The sequence below is a fragment of the Tachysurus vachellii genome, chromosome 20 (assembly GCF_030014155.1).
Source record: "Tachysurus vachellii isolate PV-2020 chromosome 20, HZAU_Pvac_v1, whole genome shotgun sequence".
Taxonomy (NCBI): domain Eukaryota; kingdom Metazoa; phylum Chordata; class Actinopteri; order Siluriformes; family Bagridae; genus Tachysurus; species Tachysurus vachellii.
The window spans coordinates 10,361,730-10,379,726 of record NC_083479.1 but is presented as its reverse complement, the minus strand read 5'-3'; the positions used below and the strand labels follow the sequence as shown (position 1 = coordinate 10,379,726).

General features: G+C 36.7%; 2 protein-coding genes across 2 annotated transcripts in view; one reads left to right on the top strand and one right to left on the bottom strand.

The window, feature by feature from the left end:
* Window positions 1-6,108, top strand: part of esama (endothelial cell adhesion molecule a) — a 33,026-nt gene extending 26,918 nt beyond the window's left edge. The window contains exons 3-7 of the mRNA XM_060895675.1: window positions 218-416; window positions 2,400-2,555; window positions 2,734-2,856; window positions 3,169-3,301; window positions 4,036-6,108. Coding sequence (XP_060751658.1) covers window positions 218-416; window positions 2,400-2,555; window positions 2,734-2,856; window positions 3,169-3,301; window positions 4,036-4,498 — 1,074 coding nt within the window. The 3' untranslated portion in view covers window positions 4,499-6,108. The remainder of the gene's footprint in view (window positions 1-217; window positions 417-2,399; window positions 2,556-2,733; window positions 2,857-3,168; window positions 3,302-4,035) is intronic.
* A 338-nt stretch (window positions 6,109-6,446) lies between these two features.
* fez1 (fasciculation and elongation protein zeta 1 (zygin I)) lies at window positions 6,447-17,667 on the bottom strand. Its single transcript, XM_060895676.1, has 10 exons — window positions 17,334-17,667; window positions 14,414-14,774; window positions 11,991-12,090; window positions 11,038-11,124; window positions 10,259-10,427; window positions 9,415-9,689; window positions 8,426-8,506; window positions 8,213-8,288; window positions 7,482-7,547; window positions 6,447-7,325 (listed from the first exon to the last, which is right to left on the bottom strand). The coding sequence occupies exons 2-10, from the start codon at window positions 14,722-14,724 to the stop codon at window positions 7,309-7,311; spliced, it is 1,182 nt and encodes a 393-aa protein (XP_060751659.1). The 5' UTR covers window positions 14,725-14,774; window positions 17,334-17,667; the 3' UTR covers window positions 6,447-7,308.
* Between the last annotated feature and the right edge of the window lie 330 nt (window positions 17,668-17,997).

Below are 17,997 nucleotides of genomic sequence, written 5' to 3'. Positions count from 1 at the left end.
GGAAAATTTTAAGGATTTTAAAATTGATTTTGAACTAGGTAGTTTTACTTTCCAATAATTCTGACACCAAGTATTTATCAGACTTCAAATCATGACATTTGGCAATGTGGAAATTTCACAGAAATTGTATGACTTGTCTAGATTTTGACTTAATTTATCTAAGTCATTTTGTTTGCTTGTATCTCTAATGTGTATCTCACTTTCTGTCTCTCCGTAGATTATTTCCTATATGAATGGGCAAGTCAGCATCAGCGATCAGTATAAATACAGAGTGGGTTTTGTAAATCAAATGCCCAATAGCATTCTGTCAATCTACATAAATAACAGCGTTGAGTCAGATTCTGGACGATACATGTGCCAGGTTATATTTCCCGGGATTCCTGGAGCTACAAAAGAGCTGACACTTAATGTGATTGGTGAGTACAAGGGAAGAGAAGTCACTATACATGTAGTATAGAGTACATTCAATTCAATTCAATTCAATTCAAGTTTATTTGTATAGCGCTTTTTACAATTGGCATTGTCTCAAAGCAGCTTTACAGAACATAAACATAGAACAAAAGGTTATTATAAAGAATAATATAAAGATTAACAGAATACAAAATTCAAGATTAATATTAGATATATTTAGTTCACACTGTGTATGTATTTATCCCCTATGTGCAAGTCTGAGGTGACTCAGGTAGCAGTGGCAAGGAAAAAAAACTCCCTTAGATGGTAAAGGAAGAAACCTTGAGAGGAACCAGACTCAACCTCATCCTCATATGGGTGACACTGGAGGGTGTGATTATAAATATACAGTCAAACAAATGTTGTATTGATGCAAAAGATCACATGGAGTTCACATTTTCTCTTTAGTATAGCAGAGTCCAACTGGAGCTGGTAGATCTCTAGATGCTTCAGGATTCTCAGAGTCGGCCTCCTCTCAGTGGAGGTCCAAAATCTTCATGGCATGGAAGACGATCAGAGCTGGTACAATTTCTGTACCAGAAATGGAGAGGGATTAACATATCTGCTGTTCATGAAATGTGCAAGTCAGATGTAATAGTGCACAATATTATGGGATGTATTATGTGTATGCCTGACTAAAGAGATGAGTTTTTAAGCTACATTTAAACTGGGAAAGTGTGTCTGATCCCCGAACACTATCAGGAAGACTATTCCTAAGTTTGGGAGCTAAATAAGAAAACGCTCTACCACCTTTAGTAGACTTAGATATTCTAGGAACTACCAGACATCCTGAGTTTTGTGATCTCAGAGAGCATGAAGAAACATGTTAGAAGACTAGTTAGATACATGGGAGCTAAACCATTTAGAGCCTTGTACGTAAGTTTGTAATCAATTCTAAACTTAACAGGTAGCCAGTGTAGAGATGATAAAATTGGGGTTATATGATCATATTTTCTTGTCCTAGTGAGAACTCTGGCAGCTGCATTTTGTACTAACTGTAGCCTATTTATTAAAGATGCAGGACAACCACCTAGTAAAGCATTACAATAGTCCAGTCTAGAGGTCATGAATGCATGAACTAGCTTCTCAGCATCAGATACAGACGGGATGTTTCTCAGCTTGGCAAAACATCTAAATTTACACTTTCATACATATGTTCCTTTCTGTTGTTTGGTAAGTCATCTAAAATTGTGTCATCTTATGTAGAGATGGGACAAGGGACATGATTACTAATTAAATGCATGGTGCAAATAAAGTCTCTAATGTGCTACCTTTGTTTCTGCTGACTGGGAACCTATTTGTCTATGCAAGAAAAATGGTAGCTTACATGATGCTAGTTTGCAAAAGTAAGTGTATTAATATAGACTAAAGAAAATGAAAAAGTGTATGATTATTATCCTTTAACCATATAGCAAAGCTGTCAGCCAGTGGCTATTGTCTTGGTTATGAAATTTACTTCTGTCCTCACATCACACAGATTTTATGTGAATCTGGCTAGCATCTTTTTAGCAAATCTTTAGTTTTTGTGCTAGCAAAAGATATATGACGGCTTAGTTGCACTTTTTCACATACCTGCATGTTCCTGATTATGAAAATGTTGGCTGTTATCTTTGCATGTTAATTAATACGACTAGTAAAAAACATTCTTTTGTTCTTGTGACTCTACTGATGTGTGTAGTGCAGTAGAAGGTGGAATGTGCTATAGTATCTGTAATAGTGAGTGTTACATCATCATGGATCACATGTTTAAACATGCAGACAACATGAACACTTTTGCTTTCGGAAGAGAGTAATTTTATTTTTTTTTGCTTGTTGATCACCAAGAAGTGCTAAGAGCCAGACAAAGGCACCTGGGCTACTGATTTGTCCACACGTGATGATATATTCTGAAGATGATTCAGAATTCTATTTTTATCTTAGCGTTATCATTTTTCTTCTTGTTTTTGCAGTTCCTCCTGCCACACCTGTTTGTAAGGTGCAGGGAAAGCAAGAAGTCAAAGCTAATGTCACTCTCACGTGCCTGTCCAGCTCTGGCAAACCTGTACCTACATACAAGTGGTCCAAAACCAGCCCAGCCTCCGAGATCTTTTTCCCCCCCATGCTCAGTAAGTTCTTCCTACAGATCAGAGCATCACTGTTTGCCATAACATTGAATACTAGTGGACTGGATTGTTTTGTACAATTATATTTTGTATTTGGCAAAATATAATGTGTTCAGTTTACTCAGCATGTACAAGATGGAAAGGTCACCCAGAAATTGTGCAAATGCATGTTCCTTTTCAGATGAGGTTGCAGGGACCCTGAAGCTCAATAATCTGAGCAGCAACATGTCAGGGAAGTATGAATGCACTGCCTCCAATTCTGCAGGAGAAGCCAAGTGTTACGTCAACCTGGAGGTTTTCACCTGTAAGTCTGACTGTTTTTGCATGTTGGAGTGTATTTTGTCCTGTACATTTTACTTTCTCATCAACACAATCCATAGTGGCAGTTCATCACAGACAGTTTTCTATGTGTTTCTATGGGCGTAGAAGCTCAAAGCTTTCCACTCTTTAACCGTTAATTAACAAAGGCTACAAAATGCAACTCATTCCACTTTTCAGTTAACTGTTAGTATGTGAATAATCTTTTTTTTCTCATATTCTTTTTAAATGCAAACATGATACAGTACATTTTTAAAATGCAAACTTATACAGTACATGTATTGTTCCTCTTGAATAGCATCTAATGCTGGGGTGATAGCTGGAGCCACAGTGGGTGCATTGGTGGGCCTCATCGTCATCATCCTTATCATCATTTTCTTGTGGACACGCAGAAAGAAGGATGTGGAGGAAGATCTGTCCAATGATATTAAGTAAGACTTACTGCTACTTTATATACCACCATATATGCAAATATCAATATTCCATCTAAATGCAGATCTGTTTTCTGTGTTGTTATTCACAACATGCATGACATACAGGTAGCTGTAAGTAAAAAAGATTGTACCTGAACTAATTTGTACTTTTGACTGTTCTATGAAAAAGTAGCATTCATAGTGAATATTAGAGAAAAATAAATTAAAGATGCAGCTTTATCCCCCTTGGATACAGTACAATTGTACATAAGAGCTGCTGCTGTAATAAAACATACTGTCCTGGGTTGATCCCAGAACTCTTCTTCACAATATGCTCACACTTAACATCTTGTTCAAACACTTTTTGAACTTGAAATGCTTTTTGACTTTCATAGTATAAACTTATAGAACAACAGTGATTTATTACTATATGGTACAATTATCACCCAGAAGATGAGAAGTTCTCTTGTGAGTCTGGTTCCTCTCAAGTTTTCTTCCTCAAATCTCCTCTGTAATGCAGATTCATGCTAGTCTGTTTCTTTTATTTGTGTGGTGAATTTGAATTGAATTTAATTACTGAAAGTAAAGAGCATCCTGACAGTTTTCTCTTATTATTTCTTAACATAAAATTTGTAACATATGCTGTGGCATCAAAAGATAATATTTCAGCTTGTCAGCTTATACCATTGCCAGATGTTATTTTGTGATTCTAATTAAACTTAAACACTAATTTATCCACGTGTTATAAACAGGGAGGATGCTCAGGCTCCTAAACGTGTCTCCTGGGCAAAGAGTGGAACAGGCTCAGACATCATCTCCAAAAATGGCACTCTGTCTTCCGTCCGCTCCAGTCCTCTACCTCATGACACACAGAACCACTACTACCACCATTACCCTGTCAGACAACCCGCCACTGACACAGCCTCCATCATCACAGGCACCACCAGCTACCGGCCACGACCCACAGGCCTCTCCAGCTCTGTGGAACACGCTCTGCCTGGCTACAACACCACCACCACTTTCACAGTGCCAAGCAATCCCCCAGCACCCGCCAGCTCCAACGGAGGCTCCCTACCCAGGACTGAAGCTCTTCAGCCTCCGACCTCTCATTCCTACATTCCTGCCCCGAGCGGAGTGAGCGCCGCCAACCTCTCCCGTATGGGAGGTGTGCCCATTATGGTTCCTGCACAGAATCAAGCTGGTTCTCTCGTCTAGGGTTGAAATGGGTTTGCTGTTTAGAGCGCCCTCTGCTGGAACTAACACTGGAAATGACTGAATTTGGAGGTGGTTTTCCTAAAGGAAAGAGTCTTTCACTGACTATCCTGAAAATGTGCAGTATGATGTAATCTTATTTACAGAATTGATTTAATTTTATGTTTTGTGGATCAGTTTGGGGGTAATTATTTTAACTGAGAAGGGCAGGTCCAGGTAATCCATTAAAAAGGCTTTCTTTCTGATCACATTTCTTAGGTCAAAAGCAATAAATTTATTGCAGGCTTTTGCTTTGAACATTTGTATGTCCCAAAAGTTAGACTGTTTAAGACTGGAAAACGACCAACCCCGAAATCCTGTTCTTGGCTAAAAGGAGTTGAAAGCTGATGTGTTGTTCTGCTGTTGCCCATCAGCCACAAGTTTCACTGTGTTGAATGCTCTGAGATGCCTTTCTGCTCACCATGGTTGTAAAGAGCTGTTATTAGAGTTATCAGTTTTATTCAACTCAAACAGGTCTGCCTATTCTCCTCGACCCTCTCATCAGCAAGGCATTTCTGCCTAAAGAGGTTTGTGGTTTGTCGCACCATTCGGTGTAAGCAACGATCTCAGTCACCAAGATCCTATTTTTTCCACCATTTTGATGTTTATGTGGACATAATAACTGAAGTCATTTATGTCTCTATCTACATGATCTTTTCCACCGATTTGGTCACAAATACTTATCCCTCTGGCAGCTATAACCCCCATTTGATAATACAACAGCTATTAGCCAAGACGAGTAAAGGTGTTCTGCAAAGTTCGTCTGAAAAACCAGCCAACTAACAGCTAACCAACTAAGCCAAAAAACACATCTTTTTCAAACTGCTGCTCATGCAGTGTCATCATTTTATGCATTGGCTAAAGATCATTGGCTGTTTGGATAATAACATCTGCAGGTGTTCCAATTAAAATGGCTGGTGAGTATGTATATAGTAGGTATTTGGATTAAAATATTCAGTTACCACACAAATATTTAGAATATTATCACACATTTTTTTTATCATGTTACTTATGACAAATGCAGACAAAAGCACACGCGTTCTTCCTCTCATCTCTGCCTCAGCTCACTGCACCAGTGAACAATCATTACTATAGTTAAGCACAGGTGTGTGTGATCCTTACCTTTATTTTCCCTCAGCAGCATTCGACCACGTACTCCTTCCACACATTCTTTTTTTTTCTTCAATCCGATCAACCCAAACTAATAGATGCTTACAATTAAATTAATATACCTATTAAATAACCACATCCACAGTATGCAATTTAATTACACTTTTTTTTAAACTGCAATGCTAGAATAAACCAACTTCATGCTGGAGAGAGAGAGGCAGGTCATTAGATCTACATACATGCCAAACCTTGAACACTTTCCTTGTGAAATCTTTACAAAATGCTGAATTAGTAGTAATTAGGCCATGTGCTGCATGTAAACTTGTGCTTTTAAACTTGCAGTTCTCTAATAATATAATTACATGACAATGTTCAACTTCAGATATTACCTTTGTATCATAACTTTATTATATTTTTGCCTGCAGGATGTTTTTTGTATTTTTTAAAGGATGATATAAAAAGCACTTGTGTGAGTCTATTAATTCATTGTAAAGTCTTATAGTGTTTCATGTACATAGAACAAACTGAATAGAAGATGCACTTCTAGAGCATCTCAAATTACGTATATGGGATCTTCTGTAGATGGAAACAGAGATCATTTGGATAGATTATTTTAATTAAATGAAGACTGACTCCTAGAAAATGCTAAATATCTTGTTTGTAGTATCTTTTGTTTCAGTAACAAGAACAGACATTTAGTTCAAGCAGCAACAAAAGAGAATGGAGGAGTAAAAAACAAACTAGGCTTATTTTTTTCCACAAGGTTTAACATTTATTTGGACTTCTGCCAACTTTACTTTCCTCCATGCCCCATAATAAACAAGAAATACAGTATATACATTAAAGATATGCTCATATCATGGCATAGATGACACTAAATTACACTAACTCAGAGTGGAAACTGTACTCTCTGGTGATAATGACTTGACAGGATTTGTGATTAAAATAAAAAACAAAAAAATGCTTAAAAAATAATTCTTCATGGTCTGAAAACTAACAGAATTAAATAAGTGGCCTCTGGTTATCAGTTGGTGTTTTTCTATAAATTAGCATTAATACGAACATTAAAACATGCTATCTACTAAGATGAAGCCACAATACAGAAACAGCAAAAAGGAGAAGGTGACAGATGGACAGAATGTGTTCCAACGTTCTTCAATACACCTGTGAACACCTCTGAACAGACAAGAAGAAACACAGTGCCTTCATATGGGCTTATCTTTTTTTTAAAAAAAAATAAAAAAAAAAAGGAGAGAGAAAGAGAGGAGTAGAGAATACCTGATCAATGATGGAAACGGATTGTTATTGTTGTCTGTTTCCTCCTAGCATGCTCCATATGGCTTTTGGCCCATTGTAAAATATACAAAAAATAGGAAAGCACCGAGCTCTGCTTTACTGGCCTTGTGGATATGTGCACACGCAGGTAGGACAGTGAAATGAACTGGATTAGCCTAAGCAAAAGTTTGAGGATGTTTAGATTTTAAAGGTCCCTTGATGATAGTGTTAAGGAGATCATGCAGCTGGGACTGAAGCAGAGAGAGAGAGAGAGAGAGAGAGAGAGAGTGAGTGAATGAGTGAGAGAGAGTGTGAGTGAGTGAATGAGTGAGGGAGGAAAACCCCAGCCTTCCTCACAGCCCCAAAGGTAGGACAGCACACACAGGTGTTTACGTGGGACACAGAACTGAGGAGAAAAAAAAAAAACAGAAATCAATCACAGCAAAAAATTCTGTTTTAAAAATAAAGTTTGAACATTATTTTATTTCCACAGAAGTGACATTATATTGATCTTAAAGCAGTTCAGGGAAAAAAACGATGATGAAGGAGAAATGATGTTCACCTTTTAGTATGTAGTCAGTTAGCAGGGTGGGGACTTTCTCACTGTCCTCCTTCATGGCATAAAGAACTGATAGAGGGGAAAAAGAGAAGAATGACACTGTCAGTGGTTCTATGAATGACTAATAAGCCTTGAATGCTGCCTTGTATTTTACCTACTATGTTGTATTTAGTTATCTTCATGTTGTATTAAAGGAACCGTTCACCCTGAACAACTTGTATATTAATCTGTATAATTAACACGAGATGTTCAACACCATCAGATGCACTAGTGTCCACCAGCTCCTGCTTACCCCTCCTGTCATTTCTCTCATCACAGATTAACTTTATTCCCGAAATTATGAAACTATGCCTTTTGTTTGTCTTCTTGTTTACCTTATTTCACTGTAATTAACTGTTGCCTGCATTACCCACAGTGCCATTTTAATATTTGCTAAAAGTGGTGCCAACTTTTAATTCCTTCAGTCTGTCTAACTATCTCACCTCATCTGTAACTTCTGCTGAAGGTTACAAAGCATCAACTATAATGCTCATATCACCAGCAGCGTCACTGTGGTTGTCATCTTGTAGCTCTCCTGACCAGCTGAGCTGAGTCTCTGGAACTGCATTGCATTCTGGGTCTAGGAGTTGAGTTTTTAGCTCAGCTATGGCTACGCTGGATTTTCTCATTAGTCCACGTTTTGTTTTGAGGAGGGAACAACAAATACTGACTGTTATTACTTAAATTGCACTTACTTTTTGTCAGCATCTGAAGTTCCTCAACAGATGGAGGAGCTCCTTTCTTCTCATATGGGATCACTGTGTTTAGATACTACATAAAGCAGATACATAGAAATATTATGCTGAGAGAACTCTAGTTAATGCTGTGTTAAGTGCACAGAATAGCATGTATCCCATCATGTTTGCGATACAGACACACCGTAACATTGCACTGTAATGCTTCCTCACCTGTCTGTCCATCCCTGAGTTTCCAAAGGTCTGTCTGATCCCCGTTTGCAGGATGTTAGACAGACCCTCCATACTGAATCGCTGCAAAGAGTCAGACATTAAAGAATTCACTCTTCCATATTTTTATATATTCATTAATTTAGATTACTTGTGTCACCAGAACATCTTCAAGCTAAAATATTATCTTTAATGCCACATGAGACTTAACATACACTACTTAACATCACTGCAAAAAATCTTAGCAAGTTCAAAGAAGTTTGAACAGAATGAAATGATTACAATACACCAAATCTATGATTAATACACATTATATAAATATTAAAACCTATGTATAGAAATATTTTACTAGTTTAAGCTATAAATGTTATTTTACACATTCATTTCTTGAAAGATGCAAAACTGTGCTTCAGCAGAATAAGATTTAAAAGCATCAAAATAGTAAAATATGCTTAGAAATAGGCAGAATAATCAGTTAGTCTAATCTTATGATAATAAACAGTATATAATCTGGCTAGATTCAATATCGTAGCACTTAAGTCTTTTTTTTTGCAGTGGTTAAATGATACCTACTGCATTAGCCATAAATTACAACCAGATAGTTTTCCATCAAACTGTTCTCACTCATAACTATATAATTAAGCAAAAGTGGGGTTCTTTGTATTGAGTTTCATATAAATGAAGCTCAGAAAGAAAAGACCAAAGCAACTCTGAAAGCAAAGTGAACCTATGAAGTATAGTGTGCTTTATGAAATGACACACAGCCATAGCTAGAGCATGTTAGGAGTTTGTTTACAGTAACAATGCAGCTAGTATGAGCTGAAGCTTCACATGATGAGGCTAAAAGTCTGTGCAAGCTTCCTCTGCTCTTCCTGTAAATGCTAAGTGCAGTTTACGTTAATGGATGTGAGGAGGTCCATTAAATAGAGACATACAGACAATGCAGTCTGACATTAGAAAGCACCTCAGCTCCCTCTCTCCCACACACACACCTTCACAGGCATGCTGCCTGTCTTCTCTGAGCGTCCAGTTCCCTGCAGGCTCATGGCCTTATCCTTGCGCCGGCGCTTGCTGAGCTCCCGCTGCTCCTTCTGCCGGTTCTGCACCTCCATGAGGGCTGTGATGAACGTATTCTTCACCTCCTTCTCAAACTCCAGCTCGTCTCTCCGTGCCAACTGAGTCACCAGTTCCTCTGAGTATTCCCTTACTGCCATCTCCACACGGCCCAGCAGCTCCAGCAGATCCGAGCTCGGCATCAGCCTTAATCCTAAACACAAGAACCGCAGAAAGATTAAGCTTAAGCTTAAGTGCAGCACAAGATTTAGGCTATTTATTGATGCATTGTTATTAGTTCAGGATAATTGTTCAGTTGTGGTTCTTCACATCGCCACAAGAGAGCAGACTTTCTCACGTAGGGAAAAACTGACACTTACGTCTGTTTTCAGTCAACAAGGTCCATTAGTGTGATTGAATTAGGTTTAAAAAGCCCTCAAGAAAAGATGTTTTCAGGTAATGGAATATACTGTGTATAATATGGCTCTTTATAGCTGAAAAATAGTTTATCAATATGGTACATTTTGTCTATTTGGCCTACATTAATCTTATTTTGTTGTACAATAATCTTATTACAGGAACATAAATACTTAGTGATTACTATGCTTTATGCACTATAACTATACAAATCTGCAGGATTTTTTTTTTTAAAGAAAAAGCCAATAAATCCAGGTTTGTTAAAAGCTAGCAACATACTGTAAGCACAAACTGGAGTTAGCTCATATGAGTTAAAACAAAAGAAGATTTGACTGCAGTGCCATTACAACAGAGGTGAAGGCTGACCTTCATAAGAGCAGTTGTTATTGTTGGCGGCCTGAGACAGCATGCGGATCTCCTCCAGGAGAGAGGGGTTAGTCTTAGGGGAGGAGATACCGCTTTCCTCCTCCTCCTCTTCCTCTGTCTCACCTGGGTCAGGAGAGTTCTCCATCATCTCAACAATCTCCTCTATCACCTAACAATAAACATTTGAACTCAATTACACTGGACACATGCTATCATGTGCTGAAATGAAGTATGGAGTAAAACACAAGGGTCTGTCCTGTTTTGAAAAATAATAAATACAGGTTTGGTGTGATGCAGTCAGATCACTTCCTATAACAAAACTTCTTGAAATATTTGATTACACTTATTCCACACCAAGTTGCCACTGATTAGCAATTGTTATTTATTAATGAACGACACATCATATTTTTTTAAACCATTTATAGTTATATTTAATGTAAAACATCCATGAGAAAATTTCTCTCTTTCATTTGGAAATGAACAATATTCAGCCAGTAGAAATAACAGTAATAACTCAGCTAGGAGAAAGATCTCTGTATGTACATCAGAATAAAGGAGACGATTAGGGCTAAAGTGCTGTTGTTAAATCTTAACTCTGCCCTATTAGTGATACTATTCTCAAATAAAGTTGTCACTTATAGTCTTATATGTCACTTATACACTTATATAACCATTTGGAAAATACACCGCCTTATAAATCAAGCTGGTGGCTTTCCATCATAAATAAATCCATCATCGAGAAGTGTTTAATGGAGGCTGAGGAGCTGGCAGCGTCTCACCTGGTCAGCTGTGATGAGAGGTTCTTCAGTCAGACAGTTGGCATTTTCGTTCTTCTCATTCATCTCCTCCTCCTCTTTTTCGTGTATCTATAAAAAGTAGGTTAGAAACATGGTTGTTATGACAACGCTCAGCTCAAGTCTGCTAGTATTAACGTCATTCTGGGACGTGACAAACAGCAGAGTGGAAGGGCAAATAACTCGACATTATTCTGTTCTTATGCTGCTCTTAATATGTCAAGTGCTGCTGAACGTTTCTGCTACAGTCTAGCATGTGCTTGATGAATGGCGCCTAATGCAATGTCTTTTTGCTGAACTGTTATAAATGGACAGCTTTCTAAGCACTCAATGTGTCACAGATGTAGACTAAATAACTATTCATTTACACTTCTTTCAGCTTTTAATGATTTGACTTTGACAATTGAAATGCTAAAAAAAAAGAAAACAGGCCTAAGAACAAAAACATAATTGAGCTGTCATTCTGTTGGAAATCTTGTCTTGGCCTGATGCAAGACTCAGAGCACTTAAAGTGACTCTGCTGCTTGTTATTACATCTCTGAACAGAATATGTCTGGCACAGAAAACGAGACGAGGCTTTGTTTCAATTACAAAGCAAGAGAGAGAGAAGGAGCAATGTTTACTTCAAGACAGCTTTCGAATACACACCCTGTTAATGATGTTGTATTCAGAGAGATATTTCAGGATTTTTGGGTGATAACATCAAACTTCTTCAAGCTGGAGAACATTATGTACACATATTCACACATACACATATATATATATATATATATACATATATATATATATATATATATATATATATATATATATATATATATATATATATATATATATATATATATATATATATATAGAAACTTATAAATGACATTACTGGACGCTTTTCCATTTACTACATCTAATACTTGACCAGAGCTCGTTTCTAGCTCTCTTACTTCATCATCTGAAAGGTTGCCATTCAGTGTCTCTGAATTTGGACAATCCCAGCTGGACACAGAGGATGGCAGATAGTTATCAGTCAGAGCATCCCATACACTGCAAACACAAACCAAACATATATATATATAAACACAAACACACAACATGTATACTATTAAACCTAGTTAATCATGTTAATCAATGTTAATATTAATAAAATAGCAAAACAGCAACTAGTGTAAGTTTACCTAACAGATAAAATTTTTCAAGGAGCATGTGTCTGTCCATATAGTAGAGTAAACAAGCCCTCATTCACAATCACACAAACTCACAGAAAAGCCTTACAAAAGGCCACTGGGACACTACAACAGGGACAAACTGGTACTGGTACTGATCTACAGTCTGCCCATAATATCTGAAAGCAGCTGATGAATCTACACCCACAACAAACAAATGTTCATTCTGTTGAAGCAACTGAAATAAATTAAAGTGATGATGAAAATGAAAAGTGATGAAAATACAAGTGTTAGCACAAATGCATTTTATAATTGAAGCCCTAATGCAGAACACAGTTCAGGTTGATGATTAAAGTGTGATGTTTACAAAATTATACTAATTCTAGTCCCTATAATATGCAGGCACAGCCGGCTTAGCTTCACACCAGAAATAATAATCATCTCTGGGTGTTTTGAAATGATTGTCAGATAATTTTTGCCACTATTCAATTACAAAGTCACTAAATTAAAAATTACAATAATTGTGTGTGTTACAGAACCATCCATTTCTATTAGATCAAAACTAACTTGATGATTAGCCACAAATGCATCATAACTAGTCTATACACAAGCAGCCTGTCTCTAGACTGCTCATTATCATCAACATTAGGCTAGTTAATGTCACTTCCGTTGATGTGACAGTCAGATTGTTTAGTTATCAGATAATGTTCTAGTCTGTGTAATAGTGGTCATAATTTTTCCCCTTCAGCTGAGCTCTAAAAGCTAACATGCACTTGGAAATAAGAAACAAATAAGACTACTACTATAATACAGAAATATAATTCACTGAGGAAAATAAAGCAGCGAATCATTTTTTCAGCAATGTGTAGCAGATGGATGTAATTTAATAAAAGTGAGAGTATGCGTGTGGAGAGGAGATGTAGTAATGGCCCACTGTGGAGCACCAACAGACCAGACACACCCATAGATGTACTGTACATTAGTCGGCTAGTCGGTCCTGACATTAATCCATTAATTTTTTCATTACAAATGCTGATGCCAGCCTGTTTTTGGTCAGTCAGCTCAACTGATTCGTCCACTAAAAGTGTGAACCTACTAAAACCACTTTTGTTGTTCTCTGTCTGTTCTCAGGCTTTTCATCAGTTAATTAATTTCCTACATAATGCTCCCAATTTTCTAATTTAGCGAATAGTGAGTAATGTGCTTTTTTTTTTTAAACACAACACAGTCTAGATAGAGAGTATGATTGGTGCTGAATTTAAGGGAAAATAAAAAAATAAGGCACAGATTTGTGCGTGACTGATTCAGGCCAAGAACAGGATCCACAGGGAAGAACAACACATCACAGCAGGAGCCTTCCGAGTAAAACATGCGGGCCAAAAACTGACTCAGAGCTCAATAAGCCTTCAAACAAGCCTTCTGTCCTTAACAACTGCAATTCCAAGTGACATGAACATATGGTCGAAGCTCTGAGAAGTCTATAAACTAGGATGAGATTACTGAGAGGTAACAGAACCAATTATCATTCATCTGGCTGAATAGAGAAACAAGATGCTGTGCAGTTTGTATCTTTGTTGGTCCAGTGCTTTGGAAAGCATGCTGCACTATGGGAAAAAATAAAGAGGTAATCTATCATTTTATGGATTTTCCATTTCATTTTTTTGCTGAGAATGTGTAATTCAGAAAACAGCCAACTTCTCAGTTCTCACTGATGCTGTTATTGATATACAGGATTCAAACATATTAAATTTTCCTCTGTGAGTTCAAAAACTCTACACACCTACACCAACGTGCTTCATTTAACGATTTATATTCCAAACACTGAGATCTAAATAAAGAAGAGCAGCGTGAACTTAACCAGGTGATTGTTTTTACAAAATTAACAAATATGGAAAGAATCAGGACTGTACACACAGATATATACCCAGAGGTGATGATGTATTGCATCCGCATGTTGTTTGACAAGAGACAAGGACATCACACATCTGCTCACACTATGTATATAAAATAACAGACACTAAATAGTTAACACAGTTGATCAGAGACTCTCAATGCTCAGAAAATATATTACTGCAGTATTTCTATACATTTTCATATAGTTTTATAAATATTAATTAAAGATTAAGTTATTACTATGATTAATCAATCATAATAAAGACATACCATTTATATATCTAGATTAAAAAGTTTTAAAAACCACTCACTCTTCATCCTGCAGCCGTTCCTCATCCTCTTCAGCATGTGACTGATTGCGTACCGGAGCCAGGCCCTCTGTCTTGGTGTTGTAGTTGTGAAAGCACACATTCAGCTTCTCGTCAAATTCGTTCACCAGATCCTCCATGGACTTAAAACTCATCATCTCTGAGAAGTTCTCCAGCTCAGAGAAGTCTTCCCGGCACAGCGGAGCGAGAGGAATGGTCCCGTAAGGTTGGTGAGGTGCCGGTTCCAGTTCCTCCATTTTGCATGGCCGAAGATCCTCAAACTCCTCATCAAGACAGACAAGCGGAGCCTCCATACTTCTGCCCACACTCACACGGCCACTTAAAGATCTGTTCGATCACAACCCTGACCAAAACATAGTGCTTATTTATTTTTGGACCACAAATATAAATAAATAAATAAATAAATAAATAAATAAATCTACACTTGCATTAAAGTTTCAGTTAGAAAGCACTTAAAGATGCAGAACAAATGTATTGCTTAAAGGAAAGGCACTTGAAGTGCAAATTTAACACATTATTTATGCACACATTCTAATTGCTTCTATTATCTATAGATCACAACAATGAGTCTGCAGTATTGATTATATGTTTACAATCCTAGGACTAGGCTAGAGCTGTGTTTTGAAATATGGCCCTTTTGGTGTAAAGGAAAACTTTACTGTATCAACTGCTTACACACCAGTAACAAAAGTAATGAGATAATGTCAGACATCGTAATTGAATTATATATATAATAATATTATTAAATACAAATAGTTCAAAATGTCTAATAAATGATGTGATGATAAAATGTTAATTTAAAAAAATACTTTAATATATATAAATGTGTGAAATACATCTATGGGTCTCTTCATTTTGAATATTTTTATATATTTTCATATCTTGATTAAATCATCTGGGCTACAGGGGAAAGTCAGTGATGAACTCTGGGACTCGGGGACAAAATCTAACAGAAAGTGATTATGCAGAACTAAAGCCATGTTCTTTAAACAAAAGGAAACTCCTTAAGCGTACACCATTATGCACCGTTCTGTTGGGTTTTAATGAGTATTATTCAGGCATGACTACATGACCCTAAAGGTTTCACTGAATATTTATTACCTATGGATTAGATTCAGGACGTTTAAATTCAGGACTGTATTTTGCGTGATAAGTAGTGAACGGGCTCAGAAAACACATACATACTGTATGTGTCCTGCAGTGTCAGAATGGTCGTCCTGGAAGTACTAGGTACTTTCGCAGGTAGCTTTTTTTTCAACACAGCTTGGTTTCTTGTCATTCTTGGTTCATTTTATAGACATTCACTACAAAGAATAATATATTGTAGTGAGAACATCTTAAATACAGAGAAATGCAACTAATATTTCTCTAGAATAGAAGAGTTTAAATAAAAAAATAAATAAATATTATATATATATATATATATATATATATATATATATATATATATATGTGTGTGTGTGTGTATATAAATAAATAAATATATATATATATATATATATATACACACACACACACATATATATACACACACATATATATATATATATATATATACATAATATTAAGCCTATTTGTCGATATGTTATACTCATTTCTAGCTTTAAAAAATTGTCTAATTACATTGGGAGATAAATTCCAAACATTTATTTCAAGCAAGATGGAAAATAATTATATAATCGTGTTTGGTAGTAAATAAGTGTTATGCTTTATGGTCATATATTTGTTATTTAATGATATCATAATGAATAATTATTTGGGATTTTTTTTATTATCTCAATATATAAATAAATAAATATTATATATATATATATATATATATATATATATATATATATATATATATATATATATATATATATATATATATATATATATAAAGAGCAGAAGGCATTTAATATTCTGTGTCTACGTCTTTCCTTCCAAACAGTTACTCAGCAAAAGGACATCACATGACTCATTGTTTTTTTTTTTACTGTACAAGGTGATATTAGAACTAAGGCTTTGACCTTCATATCTACTCATTCCTTTGGGATATGTCTCTCTCTATTTCCATGCCTAAAGCCCAAACACAACAATGGCACATTAAAATGAAAGTCAATGAACTGAAGCAGAAGTAGCAGTGACATGGTGATGAGCAGCTGACTGATTCACTGATTCACTCTGAGAAGTACCATTGGGAAATAAAAACAATAAATGAATATTTTTTTAATGAGAAAGAAGGAAATATTATAGAATTGGGGTGAACTCAACACTTCTGCCTCTCAATATACAAAACAATTATCTATTTTTTAAATTCCTGCTAAAATATAACAGAATATTATTCACATGGATCTACTTCCTTACATTTAAATAAGTTACTTATTTCAGAGTTATATAGTATATATATTTGTCAGTACACAGTGACATCAGATTCTATATCCTTCCATAAACCTGACATGAACAGGAAGAACATAATAGGCCACAAGAATCAAAGCCGAGGAAAAAAAAATATGGCGGCATGAGATGGCTGGGAAAGAAATATGACTGACTAAATCCAAGGCATCAGATCAAAAACACCATGCTGAAGAGAATAAACTCAATTAAACTCTAACAAGGCAAAAATTAGGCTAAGACATATAAATATATGAAGACTGTGCTGTTGTGAAAATAAATAAATAAATAAATAAATAGATAGATAGATAGATAGATAGATAGATAGATAGATAGATAGATAGATAGATAGATAGATAGATAAATAAATCCAATATAAAGATGGCACAGGAAGCAAGCTGGTGAAAAGGAGGAGGAATGAAAACATGGAATGATAGAAAGAATAGATGAAGATCAATGTTACATGTTCCCTAGAGAGGAAAGACGGTGTGAAAACAATGGGACTGGAAATGTAGGAGACAGTATTTACCTGCAGTCAAAGCTCTAGTTGTTGTGAAGCAGGCTGGAGACTGGAGAAAGCCCCTCCTAGTCTGAGCAAGTCAGAACCGCACTAGCATCAGCAAATCCCCAGCATGGTGAGCAGTGGTGCGCACGTTCATTTCTCTGTCTCTCATACAGAGAGAAAGCAACTCTCACAAAGGCTGTGCTGTCTCTCTCTCACACCACGGTGTAAGCTAGCAGAAGCACAGGCGCTCGTCTCTTGATCAGTAAGCAGCAGCAGCAGCAGTAGCCTTAGTCTCCTCACAGAGCCTGCGCATTGCCACAGCAACCGACATCCCATCATTTCCCCTCCTCCACCCCTCCTCAATCTGCTGCTCTCCTCATCCACCTCATTCGTTCACTTTGTCCACGCCTCCACCCTTCTACCCCCCATTCGTTTCTGGCTTATCTCTTTCTATCCCCTGCAGAAAAGCCTTTATATTCATGAAAGTGGAATGAGGGAATGGAGGGAGGGATGCTGCAGGGCTTCATTCACACCTTCCTCTCTTTTGTCACTTGCCATGTGCCAGGGCGATGACAGAACCCTTCTTCTTCGGCTTTTTTGCTTTTCTCAGTACCACTTAGAGGCCCAGTGTGTATACAACACACTAGCATGCAACACACTTACACAAGGGCCGTACAGCCAGGTATTT

Excerpts from the sequence above, each read along its gene's own strand:
- fez1 (XM_060895676.1), bottom strand. The coding sequence starts at position 14,724 with ATGGAGGCTCCGCTTGTCTGTCTTGATGAGGAGTTTGAGGATCTTCGG. Across the intron at positions 10,428-11,037 it reads CTCTCATCACAGCTGACCAG|GTGATAGAGGAGATTGTTGA; the intron begins GTGAGACGCTGC and ends GTTTATTGTTAG. Across the intron at positions 8,289-8,425 it reads ACTCAGGGATGGACAGACAG|TATCTAAACACAGTGATCCC; the intron begins GTGAGGAAGCAT and ends TGCTTTATGTAG.